The 17,867-nt window shown below is 41.3% G+C and overlaps 1 protein-coding gene across 14 annotated transcripts in view; it reads left to right on the top strand.

Moving 5' to 3' along the window:
- Positions 1-17,867, top strand: part of VWA3B (von Willebrand factor A domain containing 3B) — a 187,002-nt gene that overhangs the window by 76,572 nt on the left and 92,563 nt on the right. For all 14 annotated transcript variants that reach the window (XR_009600184.1, XR_009600183.1, XR_003588752.2 and 11 more), the window contains 3 exons: positions 2,345-2,483; positions 3,552-3,683; positions 11,873-11,971. Coding sequence is in view for 10 of the 14 variants with exons in the window: in XM_060413952.1 (XP_060269935.1) it covers positions 2,345-2,483; positions 3,552-3,683; positions 11,873-11,971 (370 nt within the window). In the remaining 4 variants the exon portion in view is untranslated. The remainder of the gene's footprint in view (positions 1-2,344; positions 2,484-3,551; positions 3,684-11,872; positions 11,972-17,867) is intronic.

Raw genomic sequence — 17,867 nt, 5'->3', positions numbered from 1 at the left:
ACTATAGCCTACCATGCTCCTCTGTCCATGGATTCTCCAGGCTAGAATACTGGAGTGGGTTTCCATACCTTCCTCCAGGGGATCTTCCCGATCCAAGGATGGAACCCATATCTCCTGCAGCTCCTGCACTGCAGGCAGATTCTTTACCCCTGAGCCACCAGGAAGCCCCAGCTTATCACAGTCTACCTTAAAACAATATGAATTGCTTCATGCACATCATGAAAGTCTTCCAACTTCCATTCCCTTTCGGTATTTTGTATTGTTCTACACTTAACTTCTACTTATGCTATAAGCCCAAAATACATTATAATCTATTATCTTGTAAATAGACTCAAAATGAGAATAAATGTATTTTATACTTATTCACGTATTTGACATGCATGTTGCTCTTTACTCTTTTTGTATAGATCCAGCACACATCTGTTGGTGATGAATTACTCAGCTATTTTAGTCTGAGAAACTCCTGAATTTACTTTTATTTTTGGAAGATATTTTTGCTAAGTATAGAATTCTAGTTTTACAGTTTTATCTCTCAGTACCTTAAAATTTTTCCTCCATTCTCTTTTGACTTGCATAATTTATGATGAGGAATCACCTATTATTCTTATGTTGTCTCTGGCTCCTTTAAAGATTTTTTTATTACTAGATTCAGCCATTATATTATGATGTGTCTTGGTATCTTTTTTTTTTTTTCTGTCTATTTGGGTTCTTTGAGCTTCTTGGATCTGTAGGTGTATTTTCATCAAAATTGGAAACGTTTGGTCGTATTTCTCCAAATATTTTTCTATCCCCTTTCCCTCCTCTTTAGTTTCTAATTACACATATATTAAACTCCTTGACATTGTTCCATGGGTGGCTTATCCTCTGTTATAATTTTTAAACCTTTTTCTCCCTGTATTTTATTTTTAACTGTTTACTATTGCCATGTCTTTCTAAAAGTTCCCTAATCTTTTCTTCTGCTAGTGTGTACTTTACTATTAATAGCATACAGTATATTTTTCCTCAGAGGATTTTTTTTATGTCTTCCATTCCTCTCCTCCTTTTATTCCTACTTTATCTTCTTGAACAGATGAGTTATATTTATAATAGCTGTGTAGCATCCTTTTTAGAGAATTCTATCATCTGTGTCATTTTGAGGTCTGTTTCTGTTGATCTGTTTTTCTTCTGATTATGAATCATATTTTCCTGCTTCTCTATGTGCCTGATAATTTTCTACTGAATGCTAGACATTTTGAATGTAACATTATTGGTAACTGGATTTTGTTATATTTTTATTATTTATTTATTTATTATTTTTTTTTACTTTACAATACTGTATTGGTTTTGCCATACATTGACATGAATCCACCACAGGTGTACATGAGTTCCCAATCTTGAACCCCCTCCCACCTCCCTCCCCATATCATCTCTCAAAATGTGTTTTATGTGATGCAAACAAGTTACTTGGAGTGCAGTGAAGTTACTCTGGGACTTGCTTTTAAGTTATGTTAGCATAGTGCTAACAAGGAGGCATTTTAGTCCAGGATTCATTTGGTCCTATTACTAAAGCAATACCCTTGTGAGGACTCTACTTGATGCCACATACATTATGGAGGCCTTTCAACTCTGACTGCTTGGAAGATGAGCTATTCCCAGGCCTGTGTAAGCTTTGAGGGATTGGCCCAGCTATTCCTTTTTTGGTGATTTATTCTCTGACTTCAGTAGGTTTTTCACACGCATGCCCTGATCATAACTTAGCCAAAATCTCTAGAGAATCCTCCTGCAGACCTCTGGAGCACATTCTGTCCTTTTCTGTCTCTCTTTCCATCACTCCCCAACCCGCTTTCTCTCTTTTGCAGCACTCTCTTCAGTGTTTTGCCCTATAAAGTCTAGTTGGGGCGTGCTGAACTCTGAACTCAATTTCAAGTATTTTTATATCTGCCCTGCCCTCTCTTCCAGACTTTGCCTGCACCATGAACTTCCTGAGCCATTTACATCTGTGATGGGACCCTGAGCATGGACCACAGAAGCAGTCCTGCTTACACAACAAGTGGCACTTGATTATTGTTGGGATCTGGGGTTGCTTGATTCTATCCATAAGCTTCACTGAAGCTTCAGGAATGTGCTGGCATTACTAGCTTGACTGCAGTCAGCAGGGTTAGAGGAATAAATGGTGTGAAGTCATAGCTAAAGGCCTCAAAATATCAGATGACAGGAAGTAATTTACTTTTGGCTTTGGAGCCCAGTATTGGATTTATTTTTCTGTCCTATTGATTTTCCTCTGTAGATGTATCATAAAGTTTTTAGGAAGATGCTCTCAGTGCCACAGGCTCTAACCATTCACTTTCAACTATTTCCTGCCCAGGATTAAATGGTTACAGGATGGGAGTCGAGGCCTCTTTGGAAAAGTACCTAGTGATTGTGTCTACATCCTCATCGACACGTCTCACTCAATGACAGGGAAACTGGACCTGGTGAAGAACAAGGTCATCCAGCTCATACAGGTGAGATGTTACTGTAGGGATCAGTCACCTGGACACCTGTGCATCATGAGTACATCTCCACCAGTCATGACCTCCAGTGGTTATGAGAGATGCTCAGGCCAGCTTTGTACTTAGAAATCCACAGGAAAGCCACTTCAGAAAAAGGATCCTTTTTGCCAATGAGAGTCATCCGTTCTTTGCAAGTAGATCCTTGGGTCAGTGGGTCCTTCCTGTAACATACAAGCTGCTAAGTGAATTTCTATGTCTGTCGTCCCAGGTCTGCTCTATCCTGAAATCTGTGGCGTGCCCATGCCTTCATTATTTTCCAGATGCTCTTCAGCTGGGCATGTTTATTTTAAATTTCCAATGAGTGTTAGGGATGCTACATGTACTGGCTCCAGAACTGATGTGTGGGGAGAGGGCAGGTTGTTGGTCAGGAGCGTCTGGTCCTTGTTCCACCTGTGCCATCTCTGAGTTGTGCAACCTGAAGCAGATTACTAATGCTCCCTGCCTCCTAGTTTCCACACCTATAAATGGGTGTCAGAGTACTGTCATGAGCTGGTGGTATTCAAGTGAGTATGCACCATAGAAAACAATTACAGGGAGTGTTTGACAAATACAAAACACAATTTTTAATTTGGTGAACTTCTACTGGAGAAATATGGGCTGATGGAAGGCAAGTGAACAAATCTGCAACTGTAATAATAGCCTTGCCAAAAAGTGATGACACGATTTTGGATTTCTTTTTTTCTTTAAGCATGTTGCATTTAGTGTGCATATTCAGTATACCATTAATGTCAGTATTAAAGAAAAATAATGTAATATTTTATATATATATAAACTTAAACATATATCTGATATATGTTCATACATATAGACACTTGTAAAAGTTTAATGTCCAAACTGTATGTAAATTTTATTTAAATGCCTCTTGTACTAGATAAGATTTTTTTCTATTGAATGTAATTTTTAGCTTCTACAACTGAAAAAACAAATCATAGTGATTAAAATGTATCAAACAATGACCTGTCCTAATTCCTTCTCACACTTAAATGATTTTTATTGTTAAATAATAATTATCCCTTACAGGAACAGTTGAAACATAAAAAGAAATTCAATTTTGTGCAGTTTGATGCTCAAGCCAGTGCTTGGCAGGAAAAACTTGTTGAAATCAATGAGGATAATCTGAAAGGGGCCCAGGCCTGGATTAGAGACATTAAGGTAAGAAGGAGGCTGGGTCTGGGAGAAGAACAGAGATCAGGATAGAAATGCTTAAGAAACTGCTTTGATCTCCAAGGATGGCCATGGCTTCACATAGACATTTGTTTTACTTACAAAGGTCATGTTCAGTTCAGTTCAGTTCAGTCGCTCAGTCATGTCCGACTCTTTGTGATCCCATGAATCGCAGCACGCCAGGCCTCCCTGTCCATCACCAACTTCCAGGGTTCACTTAGATTCACTTCCATCGAGTCAGTGATGCCATCCAGCCATCTCATCCTCTGTCGTCCCCTTCTCCTCCTGCCGCCAATCCCTCCCAGCATCAGAGTCTTTTCCAATGAGTCAACTCTTTGCATGAGGTGGCCAAAGTACTGGAGTTTCAGCTTTAGCATCATTCCCTCCAAAGAAATCCCAGGGCTGATCTCCTTCAGAATGGACTGGTTGGATCTCCTTGCAGTCCAAGGGACTCTCAAGAGTCTTCTCCAACATCACAGTTCAAAAGCATCAATTCTTCGGCGTTCAGCCTTCTTCACAGTCCAGCTCTCACATCCATACATGACCACAGGAAAAACCATAGCCTTGACTAGATGGACCTCAGTCAGCAAAGTAATGTCTCTGCTTTTGAATATACTATCTAGGTTGGTCATAGCTTTTCTTCCAAGGAGTAAGCGTCTTTTAATTTCGTGGCTGCAGTCACCATCTGCAGTGGTTTTGGAGCCCCAAAAAATAAAGTCTGACACTGTTTCCACTGTTTCCCCATCTATTTCCCATGAAGTGATGGGACCGGATGCCATTATCTTCGTTTTCTGAATGTTGAGCTTTAAGCCAACATTTTCACTCTCCTCTTTCACTTTCATCAAGAGGCTTTTTAGCTCCTCTTCACTTTCTGCCATAAGGGTGGTGTCATCTGCATATCTGGGGTTGTTGATATTTCTCCCAGCAATCTTGATTCCAGCTTGTGCTTCTTCCAGCCCAGCGTTTCTCATGATGTACTCTGCATAGAAGTTAAATGAAGTAAGCCAGAAAGAAAAACACCAATACAGTATACTAACACATATATATGGAATTTAGAAAGATGGCAATGATGACCCTGTATGCAAGACAGGAAAAAAGACATAGATGTATATAGCGGACTTTTGGACTCAGAGGGAGAGGGAGAGGGTGGGATGATTTGGGAGAATAGCATTGAAACATGTATACTATCATGTAAGAATTGAATCACCAGTCTATGTCTGATGCAGGATACAGCATGCTTGGGGCTGGTGCACGGGGATGACCCAGAGGGATGTTGTGGGGAGGAGGGTGGGAGGGGGGTTCATGTTTGGGACCGCATGTATACCCGTGGTGGATTCATGTCAATGTATGGCAAAACCAATACAGTATTGTAAAGTAAAATAAAGTAAAAATAAAAATTAAAAAACAACACAGAAATGCAGGAAAGAGAACAAAAAAAAAAAAAAAAAAAGGAAGTTAAATAAGCAGGGTGACAATATACAGCCTTGACGTACTCCTTTTCCTATTTGGAACCAGTCTGTTGTTCCATGTCCAGTTCTAACTGTTGCTTCCTAACCTGCATACAGATTTCTCAAGAGGCAGGTCAGGTGGTCTGGTATTCCCATCTCTTTCAGAATTTTCCACAGTTTCTTGTGATCCACACAGTCAAAGGCTTTGGCATAGTCAATAAAGCAGAAATAGATGTTTTTCTGGAACTCTCTTGCTTTTTCCATGATCCAGCGGATGTTGGCAATTTGATCTCTGGTTCCTCTGCCTTTTATAAAACCAGTTTGAACATCAGGGAGTTCACGGTTCACGTATTGCTGAAGTCTGGCTTGGAGAATTTTGAGCATTACTTTACTAGCATGTGAACTGAGTGCAATTGTGTGGTAGTTTGACCATTCTTTAGCATTGCCTTTCTTTGGGATTGGAATGAAAACTGACCTTTTCCAGTCCTGTGGCCACTGCTGAGTTTTCCAAATTTGCTGGCATATTGAGTGCAGCACTTTCACAGCATCATCTTTTAGGATTTGAAATAGCTCAACTGGAATTCCATCACCTCCACTAGCTTTGTTCGTAGTGATGCTTTCTAAGGCCCACTTGACTTCGCATTCCAGGATGTCTGGCTCTAGATTAGTGGTCACACCATCATGATTATCTGGGTCGGGAAGATCTTTTTTGTACAGTTCTTCTGTGTATTCTTGCCACCTCTTCTTAATATCTTCTGCTTCTGTTAGGTCCATATCATTTCTGTCCTTTCTGGAGCCCATCTTTGCATGAAATGTTCCCTTGGTATCTCTAATTTTCTTGAAGAGATCTGTAGTCTTTCCCATTATGTTGTTTTCCTCTATTTCTTTGCATTGATCACTGAAGAAGGCTTTCTTATCTCTCCTTGCTATTCTTTGGAACTCGGCATTCAGATGCTTATATCTTTCCTTTTCTCCTTTGCTTTTCACCTCTCTTCTTTTCACAGCTATTTGTAAGTCCTCCCCAGACAGCCATTTTGCTTTTTTGCATTTCTTTTCCATAGGGATGGTCTTGATCCCTGTCTCCTGTACAATGTCACGAACCTCATTCCATAGTTCATCAGGCACTCTATCTATCAGATCTAGGCCCTTAAATCTGTTTCTCACTTCCACTGTGTAATCATAAGGAATTTGATTTAGGTCATACCTGAATGGTCTAGCGGTTTTCCTTACTTTCCTCTATTTAACTCTTAATTTGGTAATAAGGAGTTCATGATCTGAGCCACAGTCAGCTTTAGTCTATATCTAACATTTAGGTAAGCTTCTATTGACAACACTGCCCTCAGCTCAAGTCTCAGCCCATTTATGAAAACGTTAGCAGTTTCCTCTATATAAAAATTGCTAATACATAGAATCAGTCTCATCTAAATGGCTAAAAATACATCAGATCATTTTTTACACTGTGATTCTGTTCTCTTCAAAAACCTTCACTGAAGTACCTTTGCTTGCTTGCTGAATGTGTAAAATTCATTTTCAAGAACACCAGATTCCTCTATTAGGCTTTGGACTGATATGGTCCAGAAATCAACCAAGTCAGTTCAGGACACTACCCAGGTATTCTGAATGTGCTGTGTGCTGATATCACTGAGCTGTGGTCAGCTGGCATAGGTCAGAGAATTTATAAAATTTCAGTTATTGTATTTTTAAGTTCTAAACGTTCCATTTGGTTCTCCTTCATGTCTTTTATTTTTTTCATGAGACTTTCTATTTCTTTGCTGATGGTTTTTAGTTTTCATTTGTTTTAAGATTGTTGGTCATTTCTAGTTGAAGCATTTTTTTCACAGCTGCTCTAAAATCTTTATCAAATAATTCTAACATCTCTGTCTTCTTGCTGTTGCTATCATCTTTTTCATTTCAGATTGAGAGCTTCCTGGTTCTTGGTATGAAGGAGTATTTATCAACTGAATCCTAGACATTTTTGTCTTATGTTTATGAGACTCTGGATGTTATTCTAACCTCCTATTTAGTTTATTGGTATTGTCTGACACTGTTCTATCAGGGGTATAGTAGGTGGGCCCTGCCTCATACTTCTGGGTGCAGGTTGAAATTCAGGTTCCCCATTGGAACTCTGTTGAAACCTGATGGGGAGGAACACCTTTTCACTGCTAAGTGGGAATGGACATCATTGCGCAGGGAGGACATGTTACAGTTGGTGGGGATGAAAGTCCCAGCTCACTACCTGGCTTTCTTAGCTACCACACTGGCAGAGTGTTAGGTCATTTATTTATCCTACCTGATGTTATCTGACCTTCTTGGGTCCATCTGTCATTGTTTTTGGGAAATTCTCAATCATTATTTTTTCAAATATTTCTTCTACCCTCTTTTTCCCTTTTCTGCTCTGTTTCCAATTAAGCATATACCAGACCATTTGCTCCACAGCTCTCTGATGCTCTTTTCTGTTTTGTTCTTTTTCCTCTTTGCATTTAAGTTTAGATAGTTTCTATTGCTCTGTATTCATGTTCTCTAATTCTTTCCTTGGATATTTTGAACTTACAGTCATTCCTCTGTATCTACAGGTTCCTCATTCATGGATTCAACCAACCCCAGATGGATTTTTTTTTAATTCCAGAAAGTTTCTTTTTTAAAAAAATATAAATTTATTTATTTTAATTGGAGGCTAATTACTTTACAATATTGTATTGGTTTTGCCATACATTGACATGAATCCGCCATGGGTGTATATGTGTTCCCCATCCTGAACCCTCTCCTCCCTCCCTCCCCATCCCATCCCTCTGGGTCATCCCAGTGCACCAGCCCCAAGCACCCTGTATCATGCATCAAACCTGGACTGGCAATTCGTTTCACATATGATATACATGTTTCAATGCCATTCTCCCAAATCATCCCACCCTTGCCCTCTCCCACAGGGTCCAAAAGACTGTTCTATACACCTGTGTCTCTTTTGCTGTCTCCCATACAGGGTTATCCTTACCATCTTTCTAAATTCCATATATATGTGTTAGTATACTGTATTGGTGTTTTTCTTTCTGGCCTACTAATAGGCTCCAGTTTCATCTACCTCATTAGAACTGATTCAAATGTATTCTTTTTAATGGCTGAGTAATACTCCTTTGTGTATATGTACCACAGCTTTCTTATCCATTCATCTGCTGATGGACATCTAGGTTGCTTCCATGTCCTGGCTATTATAAACAGTGCTGAGATGAACATTGAGGTACACATGTCTCCTTCAATTCTGGTTTCCTTGGTGTGTATGCCCAACAGTGGGATTGCTGGGTCATAAGGCAGTTCTATTTCCCGTTTTTTAAGGAATCTCCACACTGTTCTCCATAGTGACTGTACTAGTTTGCATTCCCACCAACAGTGTAAGAGGGTTCCCTTTTCTCCACACCCTCTCCAGCATTTATTGCTTGTAGACTTTTGGATCGCAGCCATTCTGACTGGCATGAAATGGTACCTCATTGTGGTCTTGATTTGCATTTCTCTGATAATGAGTGATGTTAAGCATCTTTTCATGTGTTTGTTAGTCATCTGTATGTCTTCTTTGAAGAAATGTCTGTTTAGTTCTTTGGCATATTTTTTGATTGGGTCGTTTATTTTTCTGGAATTGAGCTCCAGGAGTTGCTTGTATATTTTTGAGCTTGGTTGTTTGTCAGTTGCTTCATTTGCTATTATTTTCTCCCATTCCGAAGGCTGTCTTTTCATCTTGCTTATAGTTTCCTTTGTTGTGTAGAAGCTTTTAATTTTAATTAGGTCTGCTTTGTTTATTTTTGCTTTTATTTCCAATATTCTGGGAGGTGGGTCATAGAGGATCCTGCTGTGATTTATGTTGGAAAGTGTTTTAAAAAAGCAAAGCTCGAATTTGCTGCATACTGGCAACCATTTATATAACATTTAAACTGTATTAGATATTATATGTAATCTAGAGAAGATTTAAAGTAGATGGGAGGATGTGTATTAGTTATATGCAAACACTATGTCATTTTATTTAACAGACTTGAGCATCTGCAGATTTTGGTATCTGTGGGAGAAAGGTTCCTGGACCAATCCCTGTTGATATATAGAGACACCTGCACTTTGAACTCTTTGAAAGATTTCTTCATATTCCTATTGCATTTTTTGTTTATTTTTAAATTTATTTATTTTTGTTTATTGGGCTGTGTCAGGTCTTATTGCAGCACGCAGGATCTTCATTGCATCATGAGTGCATGCATGAATGCAGTCTTCATTGCATCAAGATCTTTGGTTGCAGTACACAGACTCTAGCTGTGATGCCTGGGCTGGGGAGCACGCTGGCTTAGTAGTTGTGCCTTGGGGGCTCAGTTGCTCCCTGACATTTGGGATCTTGTTCCCCAACCAGGAATCAAACTTGTGTTCCCTGCATTGCAAGGTGGATTCTTAACCACTAGACCACCAGGGAAGTCCCCTTACTGTGTTTCTCATTATTAGCATTATTTCTTAAGGTTTCCATCTCTGCTGAAATTACCTACCTGGTCTTGAACGTTGTTCACCTTTGCCATTAGAGGTGATTTAATGTATGAATCACAGTTATTTTAAATTTTCTGTCAGATGGTTTTCGCATCTGTGTCATCTGAGTTTGTTTCTGATGAGTACTTTTGTCTCTTGATAGTATGTTGTATATTCTATTTGATATGCTTATTTTTTGCTAAAGCTGAAGCTCCAATACACTGGCCATGTGATATGAAGAGCCAACTCATTGGCAAACACCCTGATGCTGGGAAAGATTGAAGGCTGGAGAAGGGGGTGACATAGGTGGTTGAATGGCATCATTGCCTCAGTGGATAGCATTTGAGGAAACTCCAGGAGATAGTGAAGGACAGGGAAGCCTAGAGTGTTTCAGTATATGGGTTCACAGAATTAGACATGACTTAGCAACTGAACAATGAACAACAAATTTTTTGTTAAGAGCTAGACATCATATACAGTATATAGAGACTGAGATAAATATTTTTTATGCCTGGAAAAGAGCATGCCTTTCTTTTGTGGGGTGGGTTAAATTAATCTAATTAAGAGTTGGACTGGGTTTGGGGTTGGTCTGTTTGCACCATAGCCCTCACATTATTGTAGTGATGCTTTGTGTTAGGGTGAGAGATGATGTACCAGAAGTTTGTCTGCTCCACACTCAGCTTTTGATTTTTCCCTTTACACTGGGCTTCAGAGAAAACTTTTCTCTTGCAGGTTGCTTGTTAGTTGATGTTTCTAGGGGAGTAACAGGGATGGGTGTTTTCTGAATAAGCCTCAGTGTTAGTCAGGTCTGGTGTCCAGGAGTGTCAGGGGTGTGGCTTTGTCAGTACCTCTGAGCCCAGAAAGTAGCCCTGCTCCTTCTGCAGGTGTAGGGACTTTGTTGTTTCCTCTTCCATTCCCCAGCCTTCTTGGGTTTTGACCAGCACCCTGAGGATGAGTATGTTCGTTACTGCCCTTTACCTCACACACACACACACAAAAGCTTTTGTTCTGCAGGGAGAGAGAGCAGGGTCTCTGTGGATGTGCCTGAGTCACTGAATCTCTCCCTCAGTTCTGCCCTGTGAAGGAGATTTCCTCTAGGCTCTCTCAGTCTATCCTGTGAATACCCTGTGGGGTTTGTGGTGAAACAGTCTTCAAGAGAGCACTGATGCCAGGCTTCCCTGGCATTCTACTGGTTAAGAATCTGTCTTGCAATGCAGGAGATAGCAGTTAGATCCCTGGTCCAGGAAGATCCCACATGCCATGGGGCAAGTAAGCCCACGCACGATGACTGCCAAAGCCCATTCACCCTCGAGCCTGTGCTTCCAAGAGAAGCCACCACAGTGAGAATGCACCGCAGCTGGAGAAAGCTGGCATGCAGCAACAAAGACTCAGCACAGCCGGTGTGAATAAATAAATAAAATTGAATAATAATGAGTAAATAAAACTTTAAAAAGAAAAAAAGAGCACTGATGCCCCCATATTGTGGTCTCTTGCCAATATATACCCGCAGCTTCTGCTGGTTCACCAGCCACCCCAACCCAGCTCTCCTTCAGTGTCTGGCTGCATCCTGTCCCAGGAGCCAGGGCTTGCATCCCCCCTGACTCTCCAGATGCCCACCTCTCCCCAGATTTTGGGCCAGTTGGTTGCCCTGTGATCTGAGCTCTCTCATGAATGTAATAAAAGCCACATACTTGCTGTTTGTCTGGCTCTTTTTTATTGTGGAGTGACAGTTCTCTCCATCTCTGGGCAGAGCTGCAGGAATTTTACAGTTTTACAGCTTCCTGTACCTCCAGATTGCTCTTGACACCACACTTGTGTTTGCTGACTATTGGGTGTCATGAATCAATCCTGGTTGAAAACAAACATGGTCCCCACCCGATGTATTCAGGCTGCGTGTTTAAGCCATGCTGACAGCTGAATGAACAGTAACTGAGTTAGTGCCTCCCACAGAAACACACAAAGATAAAATTGAATTAAGAGCTCTGTCAATAGGACAGGAAATCCATTGTCCCAGCTTCTAGCTCTCCTGGGACTATCTGCATAGACGCTTTTATGATACATCCAAGGATTCGACTTCTTGAATTCCTGGGCTGAAATTATTATCTCAATATAATTTAAATTTGTCTTTTATTTCACAAATACCTTCTTTTCTTTTTGGAGGCAGGGAATAACACTTGTTTGTGAGATCTTTTTTTGAGATTGAAGTATACGCTTGGTATGTCTCTCTCTCTCTCTTTTCTGTAGATTGGAAGTTCCACAAACACCCTGAGTGCCCTGCAAATTGCTTTTGCTGATGAAGAAACACAAGTAATCTACCTTTTGACAGATGGGAGACCTGATCAGGTACTTATCAAAGTCGGGAACAAAGACAGACTCACTAATTCCCTGAAAGTGAAAGCTGAGAGTGGGAATTGGGGGACCTTTTCACTGCCACCAAAAAGCTGTTGACAGATGCTTGCTTGACTTAGGGACCCAGAAGTAAGGTAAAACAAACACATCCACACTGAGAAATTCCTTTGTCTACTACAACACTGGGGAAAATTTATGTGACAGTGAGTGTTGTCTGGTTAATTTGGTGTACTCCCATAGGCCTGGAGACCAACCCCATGAAAGGAAATGTCTGCCTTCCATGGAAGACTGGTTTATATTTTATTATAAACTAAGAGCAAGGATATCTTTTTTATTTTTTTTCCTTTAGGGACACTGAATCTAAACATGTCACTGCACAATGTCCTTGGTTTTACCCCTAATTTTAACTTAGTAATCATTTAAACAAAAGCATGCCTTTCTGGTGAAATGTTCTTTGTTTTGTTTAGCCTGACTGGAAAATATTTGAAAAGTTTTAGTGGAGTCTGTTCATCTTCTTTTGAGCTTTGTGAATGAAAGACTAATGCTCTGGGCATTAAATAAATATACGGATGTGCAGGCCAGTACAATGTAAATTAACCGCTGAAGTGAATTAGTATCAACTTGTTTCCTTCATTGTGAAGTGTCTGCGTGTGAAGACTGCTAGGCAAATATTGTAAAATATCCTGTGTCAAACAGTCCAGGGCTTAAATACTAAAGCAACCGGATTTTACTGCAGCATTAGATTTGTGGCCAAGAAGTTGTATATAAAGTAAAATTTTATTTGGGATAATTTTCCTATCAATTTCACTGTACTTTCTACTCAAAGGCAGTTTATCGTGCTTTGTTTATGCTCCATATCTGGTGCCAAGGTATGAGGATACAAAGATGAATAATGTCCTGCTGTAGGGGAGCTTACATGTTGGAGGGTGTGCTAGCATGTACAGTGAATTCTGACACTATACAGGGAGTAGGGTTGCCTAGGCTACAGACTGGATGGGAGCACAGTGATGAATTCTGCTGTACGAGATGGAAAGAAGACCAGGCAAGCATCCACTGAGAAGGGCACACTTCAGCTGTGTCTGAAAGGAGGATAAGGAGTTTTTTAAACAGAGGAGATTGCTGGTATCCTGGGCAGAAGGAACAGAGGTGTAAAATTATGTGGGCTGCTCAGGGTGACAACAGGAGAGCAAGAGCAGTGATAGAAGAGTGTCAGGGCCGAGTCTCTGAGGTTAAGTTGGGGGAGACCGTGATTGTCTTTGAGTGTCACATGGAAAGGATGGTCTTTACCTTACTGGGTACTCTCAGGGGAGCAGAAGTACCTCAGTAAATATGCCTCAGTAGAGCCAGGGAAAGACTAGATCTTGATGAGAGCTGGTGAGGTCCCACCTCAGGGAGGAGCAGCAGAAATTTGGAAGGAGGAACCCATCAGAGATGAGATCATAGGAGTAGCATCAAAGGACTTGGTGGCCAGTTTGTGGCTAGAAGGTGGGGGGCTGGGTGAGGACCAAGAGAGGAAGGGATCAAGATGACTGATTTCAGTTGTCTAGTAATTGTTATTAACTGACTGACAACTAAAGAAGATGAAGACTTAGGGGTTGCCAGTGGAGGAAGCTGAGCTTGAGCCACCTGGATTTCATGGCTGTCCAAAACTCGTATAAGTATGGGACTGGTATTTGGAGAAGGTGTAGGCTGGAGATTCTGACTTGCAAGTCATCTGGACAAGGAGTCTTTTTCTTTTTAATAAATGCTGACTGATTTTATTGCAATTTAGAAAATATAGGTAGGCATATAATCATAAGGAAGAATAAGAAGTAAGTATAAGTAGTTCATAATTCAATTTTCTGCCCTTTCTCATCTAATATGTGCCAATTTTCCAAGTCATGAGACATTCTTCTGAAACATCATTCTCAATGACTGCATCGTATTAAGTTATATAGATTTAATAAAACTACCTTAAAAACTGATGTAATTTTTGCATAGTAGTACATTAACATGGTACATATTACAAAGGTACAAAAGGATATGTAGAGAAAATTCTCCCTCCCACCTCCTGTTCATCACCTAAGAGACAATGTAGGTTACTAGTTTCTTTATTTTCTTTAAGAGATAGTTTGTTATGCAGACAGATAAATGTTTATATATATTTCCTTTCTAAAATATATAAATGGTAGCATATTACACGGGCTTCCCAGGTGGAGTTAGTGATAAAGAACCTGCCTGCCAATGCAGCAGGTGCTGGAGACACAGGTTCGATCCTTGGGTCAGGAAGATCCCCGGAGGAGGGCATGGTAACCCACTCCAGTATTCTTGCCTGGAGAATCCCATGGACAGAGGGGGCTGGTGAGCTACAGTCCATAGCGTTGCAAAGAGTTGGAAACCACTGAAATGACTTAGCACACATGCACGCAGCATATTACACACACAATTCTGAACCTTTATTAATAAAACAGAGGACTTCCCTGGAAGTCCAGTGGTTAAGACTGCCTTCCAATGCAGGGAGACTGGGTTTGATCCCTGGTTGGGGAACTAAGATACCACATGCCTTAGGGTTTGGCCAGAGTTTTTTGTAAATAAATAAATAAAACAATATACCTCAGAGATCGCTTAATATCATTTCATAAAAGGTTTCCTCATTTTTTAATAGCTGCTTACTATTCCATCACACAGCTACTTAGTCATGTCCCCTGGAGATGAACATTTAGGTTATTTTAATCTTTCTATTCAAGGTTGCAAAAGTAACTGTGCACATATATCATTTTGCACCTGTATGAGTGTATCTGTAGCATAAATTCTGAGAAGTGTTCTCAGTAAAAAGATATATATTTTGATAGATCCTGCCAAACAGCCCTTGAAAAGGATTTACCAAGTAACACTATACCAACAATGTGTTAAGAACGATACTTGGACTGGAGTTCATCTCAGACTTATGAGGATCTCAGATCTCCCAGAAGTATATTTAAATTGGAATCTCCCAAAATATATATTTAAATTATATTTAAATACATTCCTCTGGGGAGAAGGTCAGTAGCTTTCCCTGGATTCTCAGAGGGTCTGTGGTCCAGTTAATGATAAGAAACTAGGGATATGGATGAGCTGGAATTAGGAATATGCAGATTACTAAAAAAGTGATTTATAAACTCTCATTCAGGCATTTCATATTCTTCTCTGCCTTTTCCCCATCTGCAGTCTATCTAGTTTGTATTGCCCCTCAGATTCTCTCAAAAAAGAGGATATTTGATATTCATGTTCTATGTAGAGGACATTAAAATGTAGCACTCAATCTCCATTTGTTTTTTAATTTTCACTGACTGTGTAGGACCTGAATAGGTAAGACCAATGTTATTATTCCCAGTATTCAGCACAATTTTCTACTTGGAAGAACACACAGAGATGCTTTTCAGGATTCAATTCCATGGACATCACTGTACTGCTTGTTTATCAAATGTCCAGGACAGGATTATATGGAAGCCAAGTCTTTAATCAAGTTCAAAGGGTTCTAGTAATACTAGTTTTCACGAAACTGGGGTCACTAGGTGTCCTTTGCTGGGTATCTATGGATGTGAGCAGACACTGCGGGGCCTCTACTAGAGAAGCCAAGCTCATTTGGCTGTGATTGGGGATTTCTTTGAAGTTAGGGCCTCACTCTCGCAAAATTCGAGAAAATGGACGTGAGGAAGTTAACTGCACCATTTTAAACAAAAACAGATGTATAATAAGGACCCACGTGGGTTATATGAGAGGTAGGGGCAGGGGAAGGCCCAGGGGACTGCCCCTGTACAAACAACCTCCTTCAGACTATGAGAGAACCATTCCTGCCTTTCTTGTCACCCCAAGGTGACCTTTGTGGTGAAAGGGACATCTGGCCACACACCTGTTTAGACTCAGGGACAAGGGCCCAGGGCGAATGTCTCAGGTATGCAGCTTGGCCTCATCTTAGGGATCTCATCTTAGGGACCAACAAGGCCTTTGAAGGGAATTGATTAAGGAGTTATATGGGCATTACACAGGGAGTGACCTCCACAGTCAAAGCCCTTCCATCTGAGCTACTGCAGTAGCTCCGCTTAGCATCTGAGAAGAATCGGGGTGAGTCAGGCTGCAGGGGGAAGTCTTCTTGTCAAAGCTGTGAGGACACCCACCAGCGGAGGAGAATCCCTGGGGTCTGTGGGTGGCGGGCAGGAGGACAGGAATGTTATCTTCCCTGGCAGAGATCGAGCTCCTTCTGCAGTCAAGATGCAGCCCCGCCCTCTGCCTAGCTCTCTACCACCTCACTGGGCTCTGGAACCTCGTGCCAGTTTAGCAAACATTACCTGGGGATGTGTGCGGGTCGGGGGCTCACGACAATACATGTAACGGACTTTCTCATGCTCGTGCTCTCTTGGGATGTCAGGACTGATGGAAATAAGTAGCTTTAAATCCAGAGACCCGGGTTAGAGCTCATCACCAGCACGGCCTATCTGAATGACCTTGGGCAAGTGTCCCCAAAGTGAGTTTCCTCATCCGTGACTTAAAGCTAATGCTCCCTTCTTACAGACTTGCTATGATGTTCTTGTGAATGCATTCCATGGATATTTCCTGAGCACTTTTTATGAGCCAGGTACTGTTATCAATCTGGGATATGGTGGAGAGCCAGACAGACCAGGTGCCTGCCTTCAGCAAAGCTTCTGTTTTATGGGGAGATAGATAGTGAGTAACTCAAAGCTTTTCGCACTTCCCAGGTAGCACTAGTGGTAAAGAACCCACCTGCCAATCAGGAGACATAAGAGATGCAGACTCAATCCCTGAGTTGGGAAGATCCCCTGGAGGAGGGCATGGAAACCCACTCCTCAGAGGAGCCTGGCGGGCTACAGTCCATGGGGTCGCAGAGTTGGACATGACTAAAGTGATTTAGCATGCAGACAGTGAGCAAATAAATCTATGAAGTGATGTCAGGTAATGTATAAAAATGAAGATGCTACCCACAGTGTCAGCACTAAATCAACATTAATGTCCCTCCCCAAATATCTCAGCTGAAAATCAATATAGAGATTGTTGTTTAGTTTCTTAGTCATGTCCAACTCTTTTTTGCAACCCCATGAACTACAGCCTGCCAGACTCTGTCCATGGGATTCTCCAAGCAAGGATACTGGAATGGATTGTCATTTCCTTTCCCAGGTCATCTTCCTCACCCAGGGATTGAACCCTCATCTCCTGCTTGGCAGGCAGATTCTTTAGCATTGAGCCACCTGGGAAGCCCCAATATAAGAGCAGTTTCTAGCTAAAACCCATCTTATCAAATTAACAGTATTTAGGTCTGGTATCTCCAGTCTGGTAAATAGGCATGAGGGCCGGTGGCGACAAGTCTTGGTAAGAAATGAGGATAATGATCGTACCTTCCTCAGTGGGTTGTAGAGGGGATGCAGGGAGAGACCATGGCAGAGCTCTTAGTGCCTGGCCCATGGTAAGTGCTCACAATGGAAGCTAGGTCAAAGGAGAGGCAGGCAGAAGAGAGAGATTTGCTCTGTCCTTGAAGTTGACCATCTGACCTGCCTCTTGGGAAACGTATATGCAGGTCAGGAAACAACAGTTAGAACTGGACATGGAACAACAGACTGGTTCCAAATAGGAAAAGGAGTATGTCAAGGCTGTATATTGTCACCCTGCTTATTTAACTTCTATGCAGAGTACATCATGAGAAACGCTGGGCTGGAAGAAGCACAAGCTGGAATTAAGATTGCCAGGAGAAATATCAATAACCTCAGATATGCAGCAGTGACAACCCACTCCAATACTCTTGCCTGGCAAATCCCATGGACGGAGGAGCCTGGTAGGCTGCAGTCCATGGGGTCATGAAGAGTCGGACAAGACTGAGCGACTTCACTGTCACTTTCATTCATCGGAGAAGGAAATGGCA

Source organism: Ovis aries, chromosome 3 (assembly GCF_016772045.2).
Source record: "Ovis aries strain OAR_USU_Benz2616 breed Rambouillet chromosome 3, ARS-UI_Ramb_v3.0, whole genome shotgun sequence".
In the NCBI taxonomy this organism is placed as follows: domain Eukaryota; kingdom Metazoa; phylum Chordata; class Mammalia; order Artiodactyla; family Bovidae; genus Ovis; species Ovis aries.
This window is presented reverse-complemented; position numbering and strand designations above follow the sequence as displayed.